The 24094-nt window shown below is 34.4% G+C and overlaps 1 protein-coding gene across 2 annotated transcripts in view; it reads left to right on the top strand.

Moving 5' to 3' along the window:
* PCDH9 (protocadherin 9) overlaps positions 1-24094 on the top strand; it is a 928690-nt gene that overhangs the window by 322029 nt on the left and 582567 nt on the right. For both annotated transcript variants that reach the window (XM_047867180.1, XM_047867163.1), the window contains exon 3: positions 21028-21129. In XM_047867180.1, the coding sequence (XP_047723136.1) occupies positions 21028-21129 (102 nt within the window). The remainder of the gene's footprint in view (positions 1-21027; positions 21130-24094) is intronic.

The raw sequence follows: 24094 nt of genomic DNA, 5'->3' as shown, positions 1-24094 counted from the left end.
TAAATGAGTTAGAAAAATATGACCATTGCAATAATAGTCTTGGTAGCACTATCCTTTCCCTAATGAGAATCGAAGGGAGATGTATTTTGAGTGGCTGTATCACCTAAAGAAAGGCTAAACTGTAAAACTGAGCAGGACTGTCAAGCCCTTCATACCTAATACAAAGAGAGGCAAATTAGAGTTATCTGCAGCACTAGCATTGGGAACAGATTGCATTATAAATCATCATATCATTGACAGACAATTACATTCAGAACTTTCCAAGCATGAGGCAGTGGTAATGTTTGTCCACCAACGAAGTTATTCAAGCCAAAAGCTCAGTGAGGATGTGAACATAAGGAAGTTACTTCTGGGTGAGTTGCTGGAATTAATTTCTCCTATTACCTTCCTCCCACACATCTCTGAAGGAATAATGAAAACTAAAGATAGAAAATGCCTATTAGTGCCCATTGAGTCTTCTCTCCTGCCCATTCAGAAGCAATTTGAATGTACTGTCTTTCTCTCTTAGGTCAGGGGAAAGAATGGTCTTTGTAAAAAGAAGGCAGAGAGGTAGTTCTCCTGGAATTGAAGAAGAAATGACGGATCTTTTTATTTCCCTAGAAATGTGTCACTTGATATTTATAATTAGATATATCTTTTATATATTCTAAAACATTTGTATAATATTAAATCAACAATTTGTGATGAATTATACATTTGCATCACATTTAATTTCTGCACAATCATTTTATCTGGGCATAGTCAATCACATGATTGAGTATAATAAATGGAAAAGATGGCATGGTCTCTCTATGTGAAAGGAAGACAAATATTGATATCACTTAAACATGAAACAAGTTAACCCAGCTAGTGAGTCATATCATGGCATAGTTGACAGAGTTTGCCTAATTTTTTTAATCCTCTCCATAGTGATGTTCATGTAACAATATTTTTAAGTTAACAGTCTTAACTGTTCTAAAATGGTTAATTTATTAAAACTACTACCAATATCATTGAATCCATTTTAGAATAGTTTAAATGACTGTTAGAATTGTTACTATTAGGATAGTTTTGAATATTTCCCCAGAAGTTTTGCTGATCACCCAACTCAACTCCAGTATACTCATTTAGGAAGCATTCAAATAACAGTCCACCTCATTTGAAATGATTTTTTTTGTACTGCGGTCTTCCTTTGAGGTCCAGGATTCTGATGGAGAGGTGCTATGTTTCAGTCTTTCCAACTTATCCAGTAGGTCTGAATATGTGCTTTTTCTCTTGATTTATGCAAAGCATATATTCACGTAATATGTGTATGTTCATGTGGTGCACTTTAGGTCTTCCACTAAAATTGATTTTCCCTTTATATCACTTTGGTAAAATAAAGATTACTTACCTGATATGAGAGGACCATATGCAATAAATATAGCCCTTCACCAGTTTTATCAACTGGATTAGCCAGTAGAACCTGTTCAAGTTGATTTAGTTGTCTGCCTGATAAAGGGAACTAGTCTGAATGTAATGCTGGTTTTTAGTATTAAAAAAATCCTACTTACTGAGAACTGAGAACAAACTGAGGGTTGATGGGGGGTGGGAGGGAGGGGAGGGTCAATGATGGGTATTGAGGAGGGCACCTGTTGGATGAGCACTGGATGTTGTACGGAAACCAATTTGACAATAAATTTCATATTTAAAAAAAATCCTATTTCTTACATAAATACAATCTCTGCTTCCATAGTTACAATATTAAATGTAGTTAAGAATATTGAATTTTAAAATGCTTATCCAATATTCCTCATTTTTTCACTTTGGAAATCTAATCACCTGAAGCTTTTTAACTAATGTTTCCTGGTTTACCAGAGAATTCTCTGACATAACTCTATTATCTGCTCTAGATTGTGTTTTTCAGGTAGAGATCTTTGCAAGCTGAACTAAGAACTTATGTCAGTTTGTTGAGTATATACTTTATGGTCTTTATGCATAATGAAATTCAGTACAAACATTCATCAATCTTGCTCAAAGAGGAAGCCTCCATTACTAAACTCTGAGATTCACTCTTAGATAGTTTCATGTAAATGGTAGTCTTGCAGATTCCAAGAATAACCCTATAATCTGGCTTCACCATAATTGTTGAAGCATTCATATGAAGAGGCATTTTTTAAATACTGATTGAAAATATGCAAACATTCAGGAGGTTATTGTTTTAGGATGCCTTTGATTTTGGAAAGGGGTTATTTTTTTTTTCTCTGAAAATTATGGCTCACTGGAAACAAGAATTCACTCAATAGAATTGATTTGGAACACAAAATGCTACATAATTTTCAATATATCTATGTTACATAAGTGCAGAAGGCTGCATAATTTTGCATTACATGGGTTGAGGATTGGGGATATGTGTTTTGTTTCTGCTTCAACAATTGCCTATAAAAAAGATGATAAATTGCGAGGTGGTTACAGGCTTTAATTTTTTGATTGAATGAAGGGATTGTATTTATAGAAGGTCATTCAGCTCCTGAGGGGAAGGTTATTAATATAAGAAATTATGTGCTGAGGTAAACCACCTCAGTCAGACGGTGAAATTCATCATTCAAGACCTGTTTAGCGACATGCAAAATACACTGTAAATTGAGTGTCTCCCTTTCAAGGAGATTAATGCTGCAGCTCAGGAATTTTCAGGAAGTTGTGATCAAAGTCCTGAGAATTAGTGACAACCAACATACAGTTAATTTTGATATTGACATCACTTAAACTGAGTTTATCTTAGTTTATCAGGAAACTGAATTCATTTTGGGATATTTCCTTAAATTCTTATTCTGCATACCTTGCTTGAAAATATAGGGGGGAAACTGTTTATTCCTATTATTCTTGAGTAAAAGTTAAAAGCACACATCGTAAAATATGTGGGTTCATTAAGTCAAGTCTCTTACAAGGCCAAGAGTATATAAGTAAATGCAGTATTTAGATACAAAGCACATGTCCTTCTGAACAATAGCGTGCCAATGTTTATTTTTGGGACAGTATTGTCAGGGTCACAGACAGCATATTATTTATATGATTCTAGGGAGCAGACATATTGTCAGTTATATGAATATACTTAAAAAGGAAAAGAATGTTAAAACATTGCCCTAATCTGTTGTTTTGAAAAATGAACATCATGCTAGCTTTAAAACTGAACAAGGAATAGATGGAACATGTTGTATATAATTTTAAATGTTAATATTAGTTAACAGAACCTGATTTTTATAGCCCCTCATAGTTTTCAAATTCTTTCACAATCTAATTGACTTATTTAAGCCTCTTAGCCACCTTCCTTGACAGTCAGGAAAGGGGTCATTATCCCCATAGGGACATAACCATTTGCTCATGGTGTTACAGTGAATACAAAGCTTTTCCCACGAGAACACTCTGAAGACTTTGCCTGCATGTAACCAACCTGTCTGAATGAAACAATCCCAAATATTCAATACTTCCAATTAGCTGTAGCAGATCTATGGAGTTCTGTGAATGCCAATGTATGTTGTGGTTCCAAAGTAGAATTTGAAATTGAAAATACTGAATATTTTAATTCAAAAACAGTTTTAAGAATATACAACCTGCTAGACACTATGCACAGCACTGGAACATCAAGGGGAAAATAGGCACAAAAACAGCTGATTATTATTCAGAGCAATGAATGTTCAGAAAGTTATATTTGCTCTGGATGCACAAGGAAAAAGAGTAAGGAGGGTGTAAGCCAATAAGTGGGACTTTGGGTGAGTTGGTTTTAAGATGAGGTTTTAAGATACTCTTAGATGGAGTATTTAAGCAAACATTTAAAAAAGCACAATGAAGCATAGGAAAATACTTGGTTCTGAAGCAGTGAATTTGGGTATCATCACTTAAAGGTGTATATGACATTATTAAAGATATGGAATTACATGAAGTTTCCCAGAGAGATAAGGACTAATGAGAAAATAAGCTAACAAAAAATGTGGACTTGACCAACACCAATATAGAAGATGCTTCCAGTAAGAAAGGAACAGTCAAGGATACTGAAATGAAGAGAATTATTGAGGAAAAGAGAGATTAACATTATAAGAAAAGGGAAAGAAAGAAGAGTGGAGGCTTTCCAAGTAGTTTTTGTCAAATGTTAAGGAAGGTGATGCATAATTGAGGAATGAGGTAGTTGACAACAGAAGGTGCAGAATACTCTTTCCAAAGTGCCGAACAAGAGAAATATGTGGAAAAGAGAGTGTTGAAAGTACTCTGAGACTTAGATTAATGATAAGTAAATTAACTGACAAAGTTATATCATTATTTAGATTTAAACCCATTTGGCATGTCAGGAATACTTAGTGGTCTTATCATGATAACCTAGAAATAGTGGGGCATCCATCTGATACCTGGGCACATTCTTGTGTACTTATTTTTTTTTCAAGAGGGGAAAATTAGTGAAAATTATTACTATAACAATTATAAAAAACTGTTAAAATGATAAATTAAGACACATTCTATTTTCTTTTTGAAAATGTTTCCCTTTACCTGTCTTAGCCTTTCCTGCAAAAGAAGAGTAATAAAGTGACATAAAGTAAGGTTTAAAAAAAGTCTTGGGGCACCTGGGTGGCTCAGTCAGTTAAGCGTCCGACTCTCGATTTCTGCTCATGTCACGATCTCATGGTTCATGAGATCAAGCCCTGTGTTGGGGCTCCGCACTGTCAGCCCATGCCCTACTTAGGGCTCCCTCTCTCCCTGCCCCTCACTTTCCCTCTGTCTCTCTCTCAAAAAGAAAAATAAAATGGTTTCAATCATGTCAATTTAAAGAAAAAAAGTCTTAATAAAGTTTAATGTATACAATTAAGAAAGTTGATGATGAAGACACTTGTGGTTATAAGAAAGAGAAATTCCTTTACACCAGCTAGATTAAAAATAGATAACCTGGAATCCAACGAAAGAGAATGAAGAACACTCAGATTCTTATCTAAAGTGGAACAGAGAATGATAAATGAAGTACTTTCTCCATGTATTTTTATGTGTCTCACTCACTGTGTCCCTCTCTCCTTTTACACTTGGTGCCTGTGCATTTCTGGAAATGTCTGCTTACTTTCTCTGTACGGTTTTGTCAAACTTATACATGACTGCTGCTGGGACCTTGTATACTCCAACCCTTCAATTTCAACTTCAGTCACCAACTGAGACTTTCTTTTCTTTATCTTGACATCCATTTCCATGAAAGCATTGGGGAAAAAGAACTCTTTTTTTTTTTTTTTTTTGAAAATAGCATATACAGCAGTTTCAGCCCAAGACATGGTCATCTTAGATTTTGCTTGTCTGGGTGCCTGAGGCACTTTCCTAATGTGCAAGGTTGTATGGGAGAAGGAACGGGAGAGAGGTGAATGTGTCTTGCATGTTGGGGTGTCTCTTCAGAGTGTTTGGGTATAGTAGAGGGAGATGTCTTAAGTAGTGTGTTATATACATAATTTAAAGTGAAAACATGGCACTTTACAGAATTGTTCATATAAAGACAATTATTACTCTGGGAACATTTTAATAAGAGGATATTTGTGTATTTATTTAACTTAGTAATGAAATTAAAAGGGGTCTTCTGGTAGATTCTCTCTTATGTACTTTCTGTTTGTATTGGATTCTCACACCAAGTATTTGTCACTTTTCCATAAACTTATTTTACACTGAATCACAATGAATAACCATCATAAAAACAAATAGCATGTCAACACATTTATTGGGCCAGAGCCCTCTTGAGATAATGTCTGAATTTTCATCAAGACTGTAGTGATTAGTGTTTCTGATTATGATAATCAAATAACTCATTTGTGGTTATGTTTCAAAAAGGATCTAAAATGCAAAATGTGTCTAGAATATTGTGAGTCATTTGACTCAGGCTGTTGAAGGATGAGGAAAGCTGGAAAACATTTTTGGTCCTCAATATGTACTTAATATCATGTATGAAGCAAGGGTGCCCCACTTTTATATGTGACACCTTCCCAAAGGCCTGATTTTATGGCAGTTGATGTTAACGTGTACTCTGTTTGTTTATGAAGAATAAATTGAGCAAAAGTTGTTGTCTTGTCGAACTTGAAATCAACATAAACCATCCAATGATTGGATAAAGTTTTCAACAAGTGAAGTGTATGTTTTATTACTTGATGCTCAATATATGAAATAGGCAACTGAAATAGGGGAAAGTAGGTTGTTACTTTAATTTTCAAAGAAAACTTCATTTGCAAGTTTCAGTTTAATGAGCAGCAGAAAATAAGGTTTTGTTTTCTTTCATGTGTACTTTCTATAGCTTATTTAAAAGTTTGTAAATATTTGCTGAATGTGTCCTTTACTGGATGTTTGTGTGTGAATGAGTTTTCCCTCCTTATGCAAAGCTTCCCTGTTGTGTTTAGCTATTTATTTTAATAAGACTGTGGCCAAATTTCTATACTTCTCCATGCTTTAGAAAGCTCACTAAGGAATAAGATCAGAAAGAATATTCTGTGTTTTGAGAAGATGTGTACAATGTCAATTAGCTTAAAAGCACAAAATACAAGTTGGGAAAGTTCAGCTAAGTCTCGCTCACGATCAACCATTAACGCAAAAGGGTCTAACCTGTATGGATAAATTACACATACAGTTACAATACATAGACCTATAATTTTGGCCATATTCATTTCATAGTATTTGGTTTTTAAATTCATGAGACTCTCTTTTTTAGCTGATTTTTCAGAATATCTGATTGGCCCTTTTAACTCCCCAATTCTGAGCATGGGATATTTTGAGTTGAACTGAGAAAGATGTGTTTTATGAATACATTTGAATATTGAGTTAAGCAGATGGTTTCTTGAGATTTGGTTATAAGTCCCTTCTAGGGAGATTTTTTTTTCCTATTAAATTGAATGGCCATCTGGATTGAATGAACTAGATGGTCTAAATTCAGTCTATTGATGGGTCTTTGTTATTAGTCTTTTTCGTGGGAGTGACCTAGGCAATTTGTAAGAATAGTAATGAACTAGGTTAAAAGGTCCCTTTAAACTCTGTAAGCCTATAATTTAAAATATGGTATTGAGAATATGACTGAATTTCTTTCTGCTTCAATTATATTAAAAGGAATTAAGATAATTTCTACCCTATGTAAAACGTCATCCAAAACAAAATATGTCGTCTATTGGCCTCTGAATATTTGATGTTGGGTCAATCTCTGTGCCTTAATTTCTTCATTGATAATAGAGTTTAAGAAAAGAATCTTTAACATTCCTTTCAGCTGTAACATTCAATAAGCCTATCAGATGTTGAAGTCACCCAAAGGAAGCGAATTGCTACAAATCCTTACTTGCAAGCACAGTTTTCAAGTCCAGATTCCAAGCTCTTAAAAGAGTTTCAGTGCCACTGAGGGGAATAAAAAAGAGACCTAATAGAACTTCAAAAGAGCAGAGGCTAAAAGAAAGGCAAAGAGGGATTCAGAACTACTGAGCTCAGTGTCAGGAGTATGAATCATATTTACTCTGATTTCTTATTTCTTTTCATGTTGAGTCTCAAAAGAAGCCAACTACCTTATCTGGTTGCTTCCTTCTGCTTCTCTATGGACACACAGACATGCAAACACACACACACACACACACACACACACACACACACACACACACACAAGCTCCTACCTCTTAGAAGCTGGACAAAAGTTATATTTTGTTTTTTAAAGTGTCCCATAGCTGTTTGGATTATTGTGTAACATTACGAATTGCAAGATTAATTTAAACAACATCTTGCTACAGTGAGATAAGAAAATCAACACAATTTAGTGTTGGTGGTCTCATTCTCTATTTTAGGTCTCTTGGTAATCAAAATGATAAGAAAAATATTGTGTAAATAGTCTAGCAGAATCGTCTCTGTTATTTCACTGAAGGGGAATGAAAAAGTCTACTCATTCTTGTCAGACCTCTATCATCTAAAGTTGAATAAAAAAATCTTAATAAAAGAGCTTAAAATTGTAAAAGAGTGCTAATACAAGACCACAGGGTGCCATGCTTCAATGGTATTGAATTTACGTTAATATGCAATAATTAGGGTACGGATACATTTTTTTCTCTTTTCCTAAAAGGGAACTTTTTTTTTTAATCATACCTTTTCTTGGTTTGGAAGTGTATTTCTGTTATCAATATTATTAATAGCAAGAAAAATGTTTTATAATACCCAGAGGCGCCTGGGTGGCTCAGTCAGTAAATTATCTCACTCTTGATTTTGGCTCGGGTCATGATCTCACAGTTCCTGGAATCAAGCCCCCTATCAGGCTTTGCACTGACAGCATGGAGTCTGCTTGGGATTTTCTCTTCCTCTCTCTGCCCCTCCCCCCCTACATGCTCGCTCTCTCTCTCTCTCTCTCTCACTCTCTTTCTCTCTCAAAATAAATAAGCATTAAAAAATAAAATGTTGTCTATATATTGTTTAGTCACCTTTAAATATTGCCCCTCCTCCAGTACATAAAAACTGTCATGAACTTAAACATTAATCTTTATTTAGTTGGAGTACAATATTTTATTTTATTATTTATTAAAATTTTTTTTTAAAGTTTATTCCTGAGAGAGAGAGAGAGAGGATGAGCAGGGGAGGAGCAGAGAGAGGGAGACACAGAATCCAAAGTAGGCTCTAGGCTCTGAGCTGTCAGCACAGAGCCTGATGTGGGGCTCGAACTCATGAACTGCAAGATCATAACCTGATCTGAAGCTGAATGCTTAACCAACTGAGCCACCCAGGTGCCCCTGGAGTACAATATTTTAATTTTTTTTAACATTTATTTATTTTTGAGAGACAGAGTGAGACAGAGCATGAGTCAAGGAGGGGCTGAGAGACGTGGGTACACAGAATCCAAAGCAGGCTCCAGGCTCTGAGCTGTCAGCACAGAGCCCGATACGGGGCTCAAACCCATGAACCACGAGATCATGACCTGAGCCGAAGTCAGATGCTCAACTAACTGAGCCACCCAGGCACCCCTAGTTGGAGTACAATATTTATTCTAATACCATTATAGGACAAAAGTGTGGTATTGTTTAACAAAAAGTCATCTTTCTGTATTCTTCTTAAAAAACGCTATATGAGGGAAGAAACTATAAAAATGCCACCATCTATTCCCTTCTCTTCAAGTTTTATTCTCTTTTACCTTCTTTTTGGAGATATGTATATATATATATGAACACATTTGGGAATATAGAGTGTTCACAAAAATGACCATATTGAAAATACCATCAATTCTTTGAGGACAAGGATTATTTCTTAAGTATTCTTTTAACAAAATCATTAAAAAGTATTTGTGACATGGAGGTTCTTAAGAAATGTTGGTTGATTAAATGGATGTGTTTATTTGGGAGAATTTATAAAATCATAAAATTTACTGCATTTAATGTGTTTCTTGAAGACAGTATTGAATTATATGTTTTATCATTTTCCTATTCTGAAAATAAATGTTTCCCAGTTATGCTTCACATTTATTAATATAAATTTTCAAAATGGATTTTTATATGTATATGTAATCTATTTCTGGTTCATTTTTATACCTTCCTTCACCAGAGGAACAACTTAACAAGGATAAATCAAAGAAGTGATAGTGTTTTAGAGAGTCATCTAAGTGTTACAGTTCTATGACCTGAGGATTAAAGTCAAACAGTAAAGTGGTTTTGCCAATGTTATTTTAGTTTGGAGCTTGGAGGTAAAGTAATTCAAAAGGCGTATTCTATTAGCAGTGACTACATCTAAAGATATTTTCCTTATTTGTGAAAATACATTCCTTCGGGGATTCTCAGCCCAAACCTATAAGAAGAACCAGTTTTAAGACCTTGAAAGTGAGCATGTTTCTCATGTGACTTGGTTTTGTTCCTTAAAATACATAGAACTTTAATTTTAAAAATAGATTTTAAAAATGCTCTAGCCTTTTAAACATTCACAGCTAGAGAGATTCCAGACTTGCTGAAGAGTTTCCATCCAACATCACTGTGATTAATTTTTTTAATTTGGCCCTAAATACTCTAAATTATTTCAAAAGCTACCCAAAGCACCAATTCTTTTTATACACAGAAAGTAGAAGTATAGTAAATAAACATCAGGCTTTGATAGTAGTTTTTTTTTTTTTCCTCTTCACGAATAAACAGATGTATATGGGGCATGAGAATTAAAAGTTTTCCTTTTGTTTTAATACAGCCACACACATTTTCAAAGCTATCAACAAGATGAGAGCAAATGAATCAGTGGTGAATTATAACAGAATCAGTGGCAAAGTTTCTAATTTCTTGCAGTATATTTTATCAAGTAAATTATTTACACCATTTTATGAAGATCTAAGTTTAGAGATCAGTATTTGGAGAAAAAAACTACCAAGTTTTGGGTAACGTATATAATAACATCTCACATGTATACTGCATATTTACTTGGAGAGGTGGAGAAGATCTAACCTCTAAACTTCCCATTTTACAGATAAAAACACTGAGGCAAAGACATGCTGTCAGATGGTGGTGGGGCTGAGAGTCAAATCTAAGTCCCCCAAAGACCAAGTGGCACTTTCCAGGGTATTCTAGAACATCTTTTTTACTGTAAATCATGAAAGAGATATGTTTTCACTCAAATTAAGATACTGTACAATTTGCATAAATGAATTAAAATCAAAACCCAAAACACTCAGATTATAAAAACACATCTTAAAATTATGTATTCAAGGGATAGCATTTGTTATTAGTGTACTATAAAAAAATCAGTGTGCTTGCTCTCTCTCTTTTTCTCTCTGTATATGTTATTAATACTATAGGTTCCAGCTTCGGGTCTGTTTCAGAAAACTTTCCAGGAAGGGGCACCTGGTGGCTCATTTGGTTAAGCATCATGGCTCAGGTCATGATCTCACAACCTGTGAGTTCAAGCCCCATGTTGGGTTCTGTGCTGACAGCTCAGAGCCTGGAGCCTGCTTCAGATTCTGTGTCTCCCTCTTTCTCTGCCCCTCCCCCACTCATACTCAGTCTCTCTCAAAAATAAATAAACACTAAAAAAAAAGAAAAAGGAAACTTTCCAGGAAGAGAAGTATAATAAACCACTGAACTTATTTAAGCATTTGCCTAGAAAAACTAATATTGAAATACCTGGCATAGCCTTGAATTTTGAATTCACTTTAAAGCACTCTAGATTTGAATCTCCAAATTTATTATCTGATTTCTTTGACTAAAGGTTGACTTGAAGTCTGTTGTTAAAGACTGGCATGCAGATAGTGAAAGCTAATATTATGGTAAATATTTACTTTTGGAAAGTATTTTTGATGATAAATAGACATAGTCCTACTATTGGAAATTACATTTAATCCAGGTTTTAAAAAAATTTTCTCTCTCTACGACAGAAGTTTAAAAATATAATTCTTGATAGGATTATTTTTCAGAAATATTTTACCCCTAAACTCTAAGATGCATTTGTGTTAGACATTATATATTAGCTTAGTATAGTAAAAATATGTGGCTTATTTATAGCACACTTAAAATTTTATAAACACACACACACATATATATGTATATATTTTATATATTTTATATATTTAAAGGCAAAATCTTTTAGAAAAATATATTACCTGTAATATTAATGAAAGTAATTCTGTGTAATAAAGAAATACTCCTTCATATACAAATATATGTAATCATCTCTATGAAAAAATATATGAATCACCCACATGGAATATGTATTTACAACCATGGTGTGTGTGCACACATGTACATGCAATTCACAAATGGGCCATCTCTGCAGGGATGGAAAGCCCGTCATTGTATCCCTGGGCTCTGCTACATCATAGGCTCATATGAGGCGTCATAGGCTTCTCTGTGCATTTTGATGCCTTTTAATGGAACATGTTATAAATTAATACTGTTTTTTTTAATAAATTGGTTTTAGCACTATGTATTTGGTACTGTTTCAGAACTTCTGTCTCAGGGATTTTATTACAACATATAATGAAATAAACTTAAATGAACTACATAAAACGCCAAAACAGTTGCCTTGAATAAAAATATAGCATGAATGATCAAGATCAACCCTGATATTGAAAATGTCTGTTATTGTATTACTTGAAATATATTTGGACAGAAGTTAAAATCTCTCTTAAGTGTATGTGGAGTTGCAAGAGCCTGTGTTACCTGCATCATTTATTTAAAAGCACAATGAAACTACAATGTGCAGTGTCAACTGGCATTAATAGGTCTTTGCCTCAGTCACAGAACGTGGAATCCTTTTGTAATTTGAAACCTTTCTATGTATTATTGCTCTTGTGAAATGGGCTTTAGAGCAAGGCACAGGAGGGGACCAATGGAGAAATTTTAAAGTAGAGAACACTAGTGTTTGAAGTTAAAATTCTGAGGAATTTTATTTCCTATGCCTATCCATGTCAACTGGTTCAAAAAAGGTACATAAAACTCTAATATAACATAATATCCAGGAAGCATTTAAAGAAAAGTGTTGTAATGTGCACAGAGCCGCTATGATTTGTGGTCCTCATAAAGGTGGTTTTGCATTGCTCCTCCTTCATGAGTAATGACTTGAAATTGTATCCGGTTTATCTATATTAAGTTAGAGAGCTTGGTAGTAATTGCTCATGAAGAATTTACAGCCAGATGTGAGAAAATGTATGGGCTTATTTATGTATTTTATTTACTTAGCAAAATTTTGTCATCCCATGTACCCAGCACCGCGGCACCTTGAAAAAGCTTTGGCACACTGAATGTTCAGTTCTCAGAGCTCTGCTCTTCTATTGCATATTTAGAGGGAACCGGCTAAGGAGTATTGCCATAGGGTGTTACTGTTTGACTCTTCATCGAATTATCAAAAATTCTACGAGACTTATAAATTATTTTCCCCTTTCTTCTCACTCTCATTATATATTTTATTGACAAAAGAAGACAGAATTCAGCCTGATGCAGCATATAAAAAAAACTGAATTATTATTTTTGGAATATATCTCTATCCATCTATCTTTCTCTCTTTTTCTGGATTTGTGTATAGCCCCTTAAGAAAAGCCTTGAAAGTTCTAGCACAGAAGGAAAATCAACTGAAAAAGCATTGTCAGGAAATGGACAATATACAGAGTTGCTAAAACTCCATAGTAACCGAAGTTATTTATGACGATAGATTGCTCTGAAATATTACTTAAGCAATAATACATTGAAAGAAACTATTCCTCGGTTATGGTACTTGGCACCTCTACATTTTATTAAATTGTTAGAATTATTTGAAAAATATCAGCCAGCTGGTGATAGAGACCATTAAATTTTGGAATAGTGTAGGAGAGAGAAATTTCTAAACAAAGAAAAAAATAAGATGTTTCATCTGGTGCTTGAGCTGTATACCTCTTACTGAATTTCCTCAGACTTTAATTTCACATTATTAACATTTTTTTCCAATCTGTTTTAAACTTAGATTTGTTAAGATTTTTTTCTGGTTATAAAGTATTCCTTGTGTGTTGACTGGGAACAAATGGGTTTCATTTAGTGTATCATAAAGTAGTAAATTGAGGGAAAGTTTCTACAAATGCTTTAAACATGATCTACTTGCAACAACAAAATGCACAATAAGAAATACGTTTTTAATTGTTAATTTCACTTGTTCACAAGGAACCATAATTGAATGTATTTGGCCTGTGACAAAAGACTATATGGAATCATCTTTTCTTTTCTCATAAATCCTACATGGAATGGTCAATTTTTGGCTGTTTGTTGAGCAGTAGTGACCACCTCTATCTGGCTAGTCTCTCTGCATACCTGGATTAAAAGTCAAAAGGCTTGTTGGGATAGGGAGCAAAAGAAGTACTATTGAGAAAGAGAAGAGAGGAGGTAATTTTGAGACAACAAGAAGAAAGGAGAATGGTGTCTCTGGACTGAAAGGACATCTGGAATGGGGATTGTGAGGGGGTGGGGGAAATTTACTCAAAGTGATAAGGGTTATCAGTCAGTTCAGGGAGTTCTGAAGCAGATCCTAGTCAACTTGCTTGCTGGGTGGTCTACTGCCCTGGAAGAACCAAAGTTGGACTTGGGAAAGTCTCTTGGGTAGGGAAATGCTGCAGGCCCCGGCAGTTGAAGAGAAGCTATTTGTTCATGTGTATAATAGGTGACTTCAAACGTATTCACTTAGGTAAGAGAGTACTGTGAGGAAGTTGCTTCCTGCCATGAGTTGCTGAGGGTCCAGTTGGAGAAACAAACCATGAAGACCAAAGCCACTGCTTTGTTTAATGTTTCTACCACAGGTACTCTCAATCTGTGCTACTAGTGCACCTTATTTTTGTGATAGCATCTGTGAGACAAAATACTAATTTTGGGATGCTAATTGCAATGAATGTGTCTGTTGGGAACAAAAAAAACAAAAACCAAACCAACCAAACAAAAAAAGAGAACAGCTACAAAGAAATGATCACCTGGAGAGTTAGAAGCCAAAATAATCTAGGTGAATATAAGTCACTGTAAAGACTTTCATTTATTCTTTTACTTCACTTAAAATTTTCACTTAAAATACCTATAAAACATCTAGCGCTGCTGCAGGCATTATGTTACATACTCCTGATAAATTGTCAACAGGATAATCATGTTCCCTTGTAAAGTGAAAAAAGGAAAACTATATTTAAAGAAAGTAGAGAAAGACCTTTATGCTGCAGAACTAGAGAAGGGAAAATTGGCATGTTTCTCACCTGGCTTTAGAGAAACATTCTCTACTGACAAGGGGAGAACTGACCCTGAGCCAAATCAGAAGACACCTAACACCTACATGGTCTTTACTTCTGAAGATGCACAATTTCAAGATTTTATGGTTTTTAAAACTGTTTTACAACCATTGTGAAAAATCTTGTTGAAATTTTTAACAAAGCCATGCTTTCTATGTGCTTATTCACATTCAGGTATTTGAAAAATTTAGAAAAGGTAAAGAGAAATAAGGAAAATACCTAGGTCCCTGGTACTCCGAATTAACATATGGCAATTAACATGTAACAATATTAACATTTTGTAATATTTCTGTCTCCAATTTTTAAAGAAAAAATACTCTTTTCAAAAAGAGATTGGTAAAACAAACAATTTTTTAAGTTTATTTATTTATTTGGAGAGAGAGAGAGAGCGAGAGCGAGCATGCACAAGCCAATGTAGGAAGGGCAGAGAGAGACAGGGAGGGAGGGAGGGAGGGAGGGAGAGAGAGAGAGAGAGAGAGAGAGAGAGAGAGAGAGAATGAGAATACCAAGCAGGCTCTACACTGTCAGCGCAGAGCCCGATGCAGGGTTTGAACACATGAACTGTGAGATTATGACCTGAGCTGAAAGCAAGAGTTGGACGCTTAACCAACTAAGCCACCAGGTGCCCCAAAACAAACAATTTTTAAAAAAATAAACAGATTTCCTGTATACTACAGGTATAATTGATATTCCTTTTGAATCCTTTGATGGTTTATCTTTGTTTCTCATCTTACTTAAGTAATCTCTACCTTGAAATTGATATATATTCTGGCCATCTGAATTTCTGTGATTTGAATAGCTATTTATATGGCATTTGGTTTTAAATTTTATTACACTGCATTTTTATTTTATTCTGTTTTATTTATTTATTTTTAATTTTATTTATTCATTTTGAGAGAGAGGGAGCAGGGGAGGGGCAGAGAGGGAGAGAGAGCATCCCTAGCAGGCTCTGTGCTGTCAGCACAGAACCCCACATGGGGCATGATCTGACAAACCATGAGATCATGACCTAAGCCAAAATCAAGAGTCAGATACTTAACCAAATGAGCCATCCAGGTACCCCAATATTAAATCAAAATACCTATTACCCAAGATGAATACCTTTGTGTTCACCACAGTTTGACGAACATTTTAGTTTTGTTTTCTAATTATATTTAATGATGACAAGAAAATAAACTATGGAGAAATATATATAGAAGACAGTAGAAGGCTGTCGATAGCCAGGCTCAAGGCTTCCTAATTTGAAACATGGTAGGCTTCAGGACAGTAAGCGATTCGACCACATTTTCAGAAATGGTAAGAATCTACCCTACGGATCTCTTAAACTATAAATTTTCATCAGCTTCTGGAAATGCTCATAAAATATCTTCTTTCAAGTAAGCATGTTTAGGAATATTCTAAGAGTCCTTCCCTTGTCGGCTTGTAAATAAGAAATTATGTGTCTATCTGAGAAAGTATTTTAGGAACCCATGGAGAACACCATCAGAGAGGATACTTTCTGAGAAAGTACTCAGACCTCATTTTCTCTATGCTTTGCAGTTTGTTTTTTACATCAACAATAACAACATGAACAGTTAAATGATTGCAGAGAGAGAGCACAAGAGGTAAAAAGAAAACCATGAGTGTGTGGTGTCCTGGAAGGCTGGAGACATAAATATGTTCGGAAGAAAGGAGTTATCAGTTGTGTCAATGAGATGAGACCTGAGAATCACTCTTTGAGTTACTAATGTGGAAATGATTGGTGGTTATGACAGAGCAGTTTCAGTGGGATGGGTGCAGTGAAACCGGACACATATGGGTCCTCGAAAGGAATGCACAGATGTTGAATTCACCAAGTACAGACAGTTCTTTCAATTCTTTTCTGTAAATGTGAATATCTTACTAACCTCAGAGCTCTTTTTAATCAAAAGTTTTAAGACTGTTTTATAATTCTTCACCAAAATAATTTCTTAAAATGGGTAGGAATAAGATTTTCAGTGGGAGTTTTTAACAAATGGAATTTTTATTTAATGAAACCTATAGCACAGAATTACAAGCTACTGCCTCTATAATGATTGCATGAAATTTATAACAGTGGCATTGAATTTTAGCAAACTACCTTGATTTTATAAGAAGGTAGGGGGAGGAGTAGAATAAAAGGACATATTGTTGCTACTATAGACTTGGGTAGAAAATGTAAAAAAAACACAAAAAACAAAAAAACCACAACAACCCTTTTTTGCAAAGAAAACAGCTGTGCCTTACTTACGTGATTTTTCATTAAACTTTTGTTGCTTTTGCTACTGTTGATATTCTTCTCTTGATATCATGGCTCTGAAGTCCCTTTTCAGAAATTTGTCAAAAATGAAAAAGCTAATATTCCTGATTATGAGGCAAGTTTGAATAGGTATTTCCTTTCTTTTTTCTCTTCTCATCTCTTCGACTTTTCTTTTTCTTAAAAAAATTTTTTTAATGTTTATTCATTTTTGAGAGACAGAGAGAGAGCATGAGTGGGGGAGAGGCAGAGAGAGAGAGGGAGACACAGAATCCAAAGCAGGCTCCAGGCTCCAAGCTGTCAGCACAGAGCCTGACGCGGGGCTTGAACCCACGAACCGGGAGATCATGACCTGAACCGAAGTCGGTTGCTTAACCGACTGAGCCACCCAGGGGCCCCTCCCCCCACTTTTTTTTGAGTAGGTATTTCTGTAGGTAGTAAATGACAATTTCCCAAGAACTACAATGGGTGTTTTGGAGAAGCAAACTTTATGCACATATTAAATTGAGACTATTAACTGTAGGTAATGGTAAACATCAAATGGATTCTAAAGTATAAAACAAATGTATTTACAGTGATTTCCATATACTATGATTGTTGTTATCAAGCTCTGGACCTCTCAAGTGATTTGTCTGCAGTATCAAATCTGATTTAGCAAATTCATCTTAACCAAAATTCATTATATAGTTATTCATATCAAATTTGGCAAAAAGTTTTTAGTGGGTGAAATCTTGAGACACTTATAATAAATCTTCTTTCCATTTCAGGCTACAGCTCTTCCTGAAATAGCAACTTGTTAGAAAGGATTCCTGGTGATTAAATTGTTCTTCACTTAAGAACTTGTTTTCTTAAAGTTTTGGCTATTTATAGTATTTGATCTCAAAATATTGTTTAGAGTGTTATTTTAAAATTTCTTTTTTTTCTCTAGCTCATAGACTTATAATCCCCAGAGGCTATTTGCATCATAACACTCAAAAATCTTAAAAAATGAGGCAGGAAAAGTGAGTTAAACTTTTCCTTTGATGCCATTTGCTGCTCTACAAACAGGCTGATCCAGAATTAGACACAGAGGCTTAGGGTTGAGTGAGATCTTGTTGGGATGGAGAGACTTGCTCAGGCATCACGGTCCTATTGCAAACACACTCAGTTTGTTTATATTTCTTTATTGGATTTGGGAGAGAGAGGATGGTGACTAAAGTTCATCCGTGACACCACCACCATGAGGCACCTATACCATTATTTGGTAGTCTTTCCTAATGTTAAGCCTGATTCTGTAACTTCTCATCATTGGATCCACTGTTAAGTAAGATGCTCTAATAACTTCTGTCCCTATCCCCAAATGAGTTCTCACAGGGTCCGTGGTTAATGCACCGTCAAAATCCTTGCAGTTTACAGAGTCACAAGAATTCATGTCTTCTAGCCTTTGCATATGCTGTTTGTTCTTTTGTGACTATGTGCTAACCATGATTCCTTCATTGGCCCATCTTTCCAGATTCTTCCCATGTATCAAACCCAGGAGTCTAGTCATTCTATCTGTTTTGTCCCTTAGCAACCTGTGCATACATTTTCATGTGGCAATTTCACATATCATTATGGTTATTTCTATGTGTGGTTTCACTGCCAGAGTGAGAGTACAGTATGCACTCAGCAAATGAACAAACACGCCAAATAGAATATGTGCATCAGTGAGCAAATCAACGAATTACGTAAGGGAGATATGGCAGAGGAGAAATAGCCCGACTCTTGTTACTTAGGAATTCTCTCACTTGGCAAATCTTCACACAAAGGGCATTGAATATATCTGAACCTCTGTCTTCCTCATGTGTTAAAGAAGGTTTATGTTTCTACCTCTCTGCAAAGGTTTCTGGTAGATAATACATAAAATCTCATATGTAAAGGTATAAAGTATTATACAAATATGAGATATTTTTCAGGTTCAAGGCATTATGATATAATCTGTGGGAAAAAAAAAACCCTAATTATATGACTGATTATATCAGGAAAAGTGAAAACAAATACTAAAGAGCAAGAGATTAGATCAAAAGAGGAGCGAGGCCAAAATTTACTGTATTGTCATGAGCACCAGACAAAGAAATGTTAACCCAGGGATTCTAAACTCTGGGTGCACATTAGAATTACCTAAGCATTTAAAAAATGTTTTTAACTGAGCTCTAATTTATCTGGTGTGAGGTAGGACTCAGTTTTTGGTATTTTTTAAAACTTCCCAGGTCATTCCCATATATAGCAAGGGTGAGGGCCACTGCCAGGCCACAGGAATTGAAATGATTCTAGGGAGAAAAACTGCATAGCACAAACATGAGACGTTTTAAAAAAGATTAAACAGCATGAAAAGTTAGAAGGACTAGGGACAGGAATTGAATGATTAAAATGTTTAGGAACATCACAAATGAAAATAACTGTTTTAAGGTCTAAGCTTTTTTCTTTAGAAAGCTAAGGGAGCCACTGTGGAGATATATGAGAGACAGTCAGTACTTCATAATTAACAGGGAAGTTGTTCAGACAAATTTAGGCACAGGCCAGGAATTAACACTGGCAGGGCAGCATTTTACAGACTACACCTTAAAGTTAGGTTAAAAGCAGAGTTTAAAATGGCTATTGCTACCTGTTTACTTACTCATGAAAAGTTCCTAGAGGAGGTAAGTTTTGAACAGGGTTGAAATGATACTGTTTATACAGAAGACAGGAACACAATAGTGTTTTTCATGTGAAAAAGTTTGGGTTTGGGTTTGAGAGTCATGTCTTCCTAGTCTGTCATATTGCTATTTCCCTTAAACCAACCAACAATGAGGTAATTAACTGATATATTTGAAATTGTAATGAAGGGAATCCTGGAAGTCTTTTTTGGTGTTTATTCCCCACCTTTTCCGTGTTTAAAATTATTTCAAAATAAAAAGTCTTAAGGAATGTAATGTGTTTAAAAATATATTTAAATATATAAAATGGTGGTCTTGAGGTAAAAACATACTGAACTTATACTAAATTCTAAAATTAACTTGCTTTTAAAGTGTATTTGAAAGTCATTTTCTAATAGATTATTCTTTGGCATGGGAAAAGTAAAATTTCATTAGTTAATTGAAATGTGGCATACTAGTGTGAAAAAATAGTATCTTCCCTACTTATATCATACAAATCTGTGCATATGTTGTAGTCATATAGGGGAGGAAAGGTTATATACCAATGGTGAACCTTTTTTTGGAGGCATTACGGTATCTTTTATTAATGTAGAAACCTTAGAAATCCCAATGTTATGTTTAATAAGTGGCCAAACAGCAATACTTATAAATATTCCTTGCCTTGAATCTAATAAGAGATTTAGGAAAGAAGGAAGCAAGGATAACAGGAAGTGAATAATATCTTATTTTCATATAAAAATTATGTAAGGAATATAGAAAACAACCATTTTAATATTTTCATGGAGAAAGTCCAAGCCATAATTCAATATTTTACTTTCCACAATTCACATCCTTTTCCAAGTGAATTATTTTCGTTAACTTGTTTCAAAGAATCTTGATATTTGGTACAGAAGAAAAGTGACGTAATATTTTAGGACCTTAAACTTTTAGTTTTTCAATTTTGTCTGTTTCAAATGTATCATTTATAAAGGCCATGCATGTAGTAGAGAAGGTATGGGGCTTGGTCCTAGAAAGCTGGGTAACAGCCCAACCTTGAGAAGTGTATTTTGTACGCCAAATCTTCCTCATCTGCAAGTGGGAAAAATAATAATAACTCTGTTACCATGTGTATTGTATAATATGTCACACAAAGAGTAGCACCATGTAAGATTTAGTTACCCAAATCATAAGAACATATTGCTTAAAAAAAGAAAGGGTAAAAATAAAATAGCTACATTTGAGATTTCTTTAGCTTCGCTTAAAACATTTTGACGATTTGTCTATCCTGGGGATTTTTTTTTCTTTTTTTGGTAAAGGCTGCATATTAATGCATGTACCTATGAGTATAGATGCTTGCTAGTTCAAATGGTACTCCTTTGATTAGACTCTTAGCAAACAGCCATGTCTCTCAATAGACACCCTGAATGTGGAGTAGTTTGTCACAATTATTTGGTAATCTCTTTCAGTGTAACTCACACAGCAAAAGTGACAATATTCCTGTCACTCCTCAGAAATGTCCCAGCTCTGCGGGTTTCCACATTCAGGAGAATGAAGAAAGCCATTACGAGGTATGCCGTATCTCTATAGAGACCATGTTAGTAGTGAGCAATATGCATTTTCCTAGTGATTGTATATAGTCTGAGTTAACTATTATAAACATTTTCTTTGCCATCCTCTTTTATGTTCATATTTTTATGCTAGTACTTTTTTAAACAACTTAAATAAAGAATTTTAGAACAAAAAGCAAACAATAATATCTTTCCTCTTTGGTAATAGTGCAGCTGTTAAATTCAATATTCTTGCCATTGAATGCAAAGTGTTGATTATTACCTATTTTTGGAGAAAGTAATGAGCAACTTTCTTTTGGAGTTAAAGATTCTTAATTGATTCATTTTTATTAGTTGAGCTAAAAGATGTGAACATGTATTTGTTGAAAGATTTATTTGCTTCATATCCTACAGTTAGGGAAGGTAGAGAAGACCATGTTGCTTAATATGAACAGGGTAACTGGAATTTTTATTAATCTTTTCTCTTTCTTCTACCTTTTCTCAGCTTGATTCTTTACTTCCTCATTTTTTGAATTGAAAATAAAAATTACCTTCCTTTTTGCTTAACGAGTCCATCCACTGTAAAATGTAGAAGATCCACATTTTGTTGTTTTTTCTTTTATCTTTTCTTTTTTTATGTTGTGAGGGCTATTCTAGTACCAATCGTTCTAACAGGACGGGTTGCAAAAATCTATTATATTTATTTTAATTTATTAAAATTGTAGTATAAAACACATAATATTTACCATTTTAGTCATTTTAGAGTTACAGTTAGTAGTGTTGAGTATGTTCACATTATATAATAGATCAATTTTTTAAGATCAATGTTTTTAAGGAATTGTGTTTCAATAGTTAACTCTAATATTAACACACACATATTTGTTTCATGTATTTCTGCAGTCATAACATATGGATTGCAGAGAGATGATGAATAGATAGATAATATGTATATGTATATGTGGTTAATAGCATGTATTCTATTTTCTCATTGAAGCTAGTTTTTTCCCCAATTTCCTTAAAGTTATTGAAAACATTTTTATTAGTAGTAGTAGTACAGAGTTGCTTTTTAAAAGGTATTTATTTATTTATTGTGAGTGAGAGAGAGGGTGGGGGAGGGGCAGAGAGAGAGAAAGAGGAGAGAGAGAGGGAGGGAGGGAGAGAGAGAATCCCAAGCAGGCTCCGTGCTTAGTGTGGAGCCTGATGCAGGGCTCAATCTCATGACTGTGAGATCATGACCTGGGCTGAAATCAAGAGTCAGACACTTAAATGACCAAGCTACCCAGGTGCCCCAGTACAGGTTTTTCGCACTAGTTTTTGCCAAGTAAAGGCATCTGTCATTCTCAAAACTCCCAGTAGTAATGTAGGTCAGAGAAACTATTTTGATTAATAGAAATTTTACTGAGTAAGCAACTTCTTTCTAACAAACCATTAATTGAGATGGAAAAATGTTAAAGTGATATTTTGGTCAGTTTTATCTCCTAATACTTCCTTCACATATTTTATTTTTCTTTGTGTGGATCTAATTATTCAGAAGCATCCTTCTTACCTATAGCATATATTCTTCTTCCTATTTTGCTTTTATTTCCTCTCTCTTTCTCCAAAATCTCAATCACTTGGCAGTTGAGAGAAGAATGGTAATTTAACCTCTTGATTTATCATCATTAGTGTGTATATTTCAAGTGTGTAGAACATGGAAATTTCTCCCATGAATCACCCTTATTGCGTCCAATAATAACACAAGAACAGTTATTTTATGGCATAAATAAATAAGTTTTATTCATAAATAAAAACTCATGTAAATATTTACAAAGCCCATGCACAACATTCTGAAAGCCACTGAAATCCCGAAGATTTCCTTATTTTTTGTAGAGAATTTAAATAAGCCAAAATTAAAATAGTTTTCTGTGAATGGTATTTTTATTCTTCCCTGGATATTTTATAAGGCCCAATGCACAAGAGCACAGTTTGTACAGGGTTTATTTGTCTAGAGAAGGTAGGTAAGAAAGAAAAAATGATACTCCAAGTTATCATGTTGATTTATATTATGATTCCAATTATCAAAGAACAGTGAAAGTAAATCTGTGTTATACTTATAAACAAAAGAAAGTAAACAAATTATTTTTTAAAAAATCCCCAAATTCTCATTTAACCATCATATTCCAGGCCCATTGTAGTCTGAATGGTTTCAGATTAGGTCATCTCTAAGGTCCTCTCTCTTTCTAGTGGTCTATGATACTAAATAAAGATAATGACATTGACAGCTGATATTTTTGTGGCACTGATACTTAGTGCTGGGGTCTGTTTCAAGCTCTTTATGGGTATATTTGGCCACCATTTACATTTTGTCCTTTAAATGGCTTTTCATTTTGTTATTTGTTAAATGGCTTTTCATCATAATATACCTAATTTACTGAGTATACTTTTTTTTTTTTTAACACAGAGAAAATCTCTGCTGACGTTTCTTAGAAAATAAAACTTGGAGACAGAAGTAATGCCTGTTTTGCAGTGTTATAAAGCATTCTGTAAGGGACACCTGGGTGGCTCAGTTGGTTAAGTGTTCAACTCAGGTCATGATCTCAATGTTCATGAGATTGAGCCCTGCATCAGGCTCCATACTTACAGCACAGAGCCTGCTTGGGATTCTCTCCCTCCCTTTCTCTACCCCTCCTCCACTTGTGTTTTCTCTCTATCTGTCTCTTTTTGTCTTTCTCTGTCAAAATAAGTAAACTTAAAAAAAAAGCATTCTGCAACACAGGGTTTCTGTATAATGTTTAATGTCTATAGAACAATAACAAAGGGGATAGTTTCAGTAACCAGTTCCTTAAAAGTTCTTGATCTAATATTAATCATTTTTTAAAATTAATAATGGAAATTGATCATAACCTACAAAATTGGTTCCTGTGCTATGCTGTTATTATTTTTCCTTTACATCGAATAATGTGGTAAGCCTGGTAAATATATTACTAATTTTTTATTTTCTCACAAT

The sequence above is a fragment of the Prionailurus viverrinus genome, chromosome A1, assembly GCF_022837055.1.
Source record: "Prionailurus viverrinus isolate Anna chromosome A1, UM_Priviv_1.0, whole genome shotgun sequence".
Lineage (NCBI taxonomy): Eukaryota > Metazoa > Chordata > Mammalia > Carnivora > Felidae > Prionailurus > Prionailurus viverrinus.
Note: the sequence above shows the minus strand (reverse complement) of the source record. Positions and strands in the feature narration are given on the sequence as shown.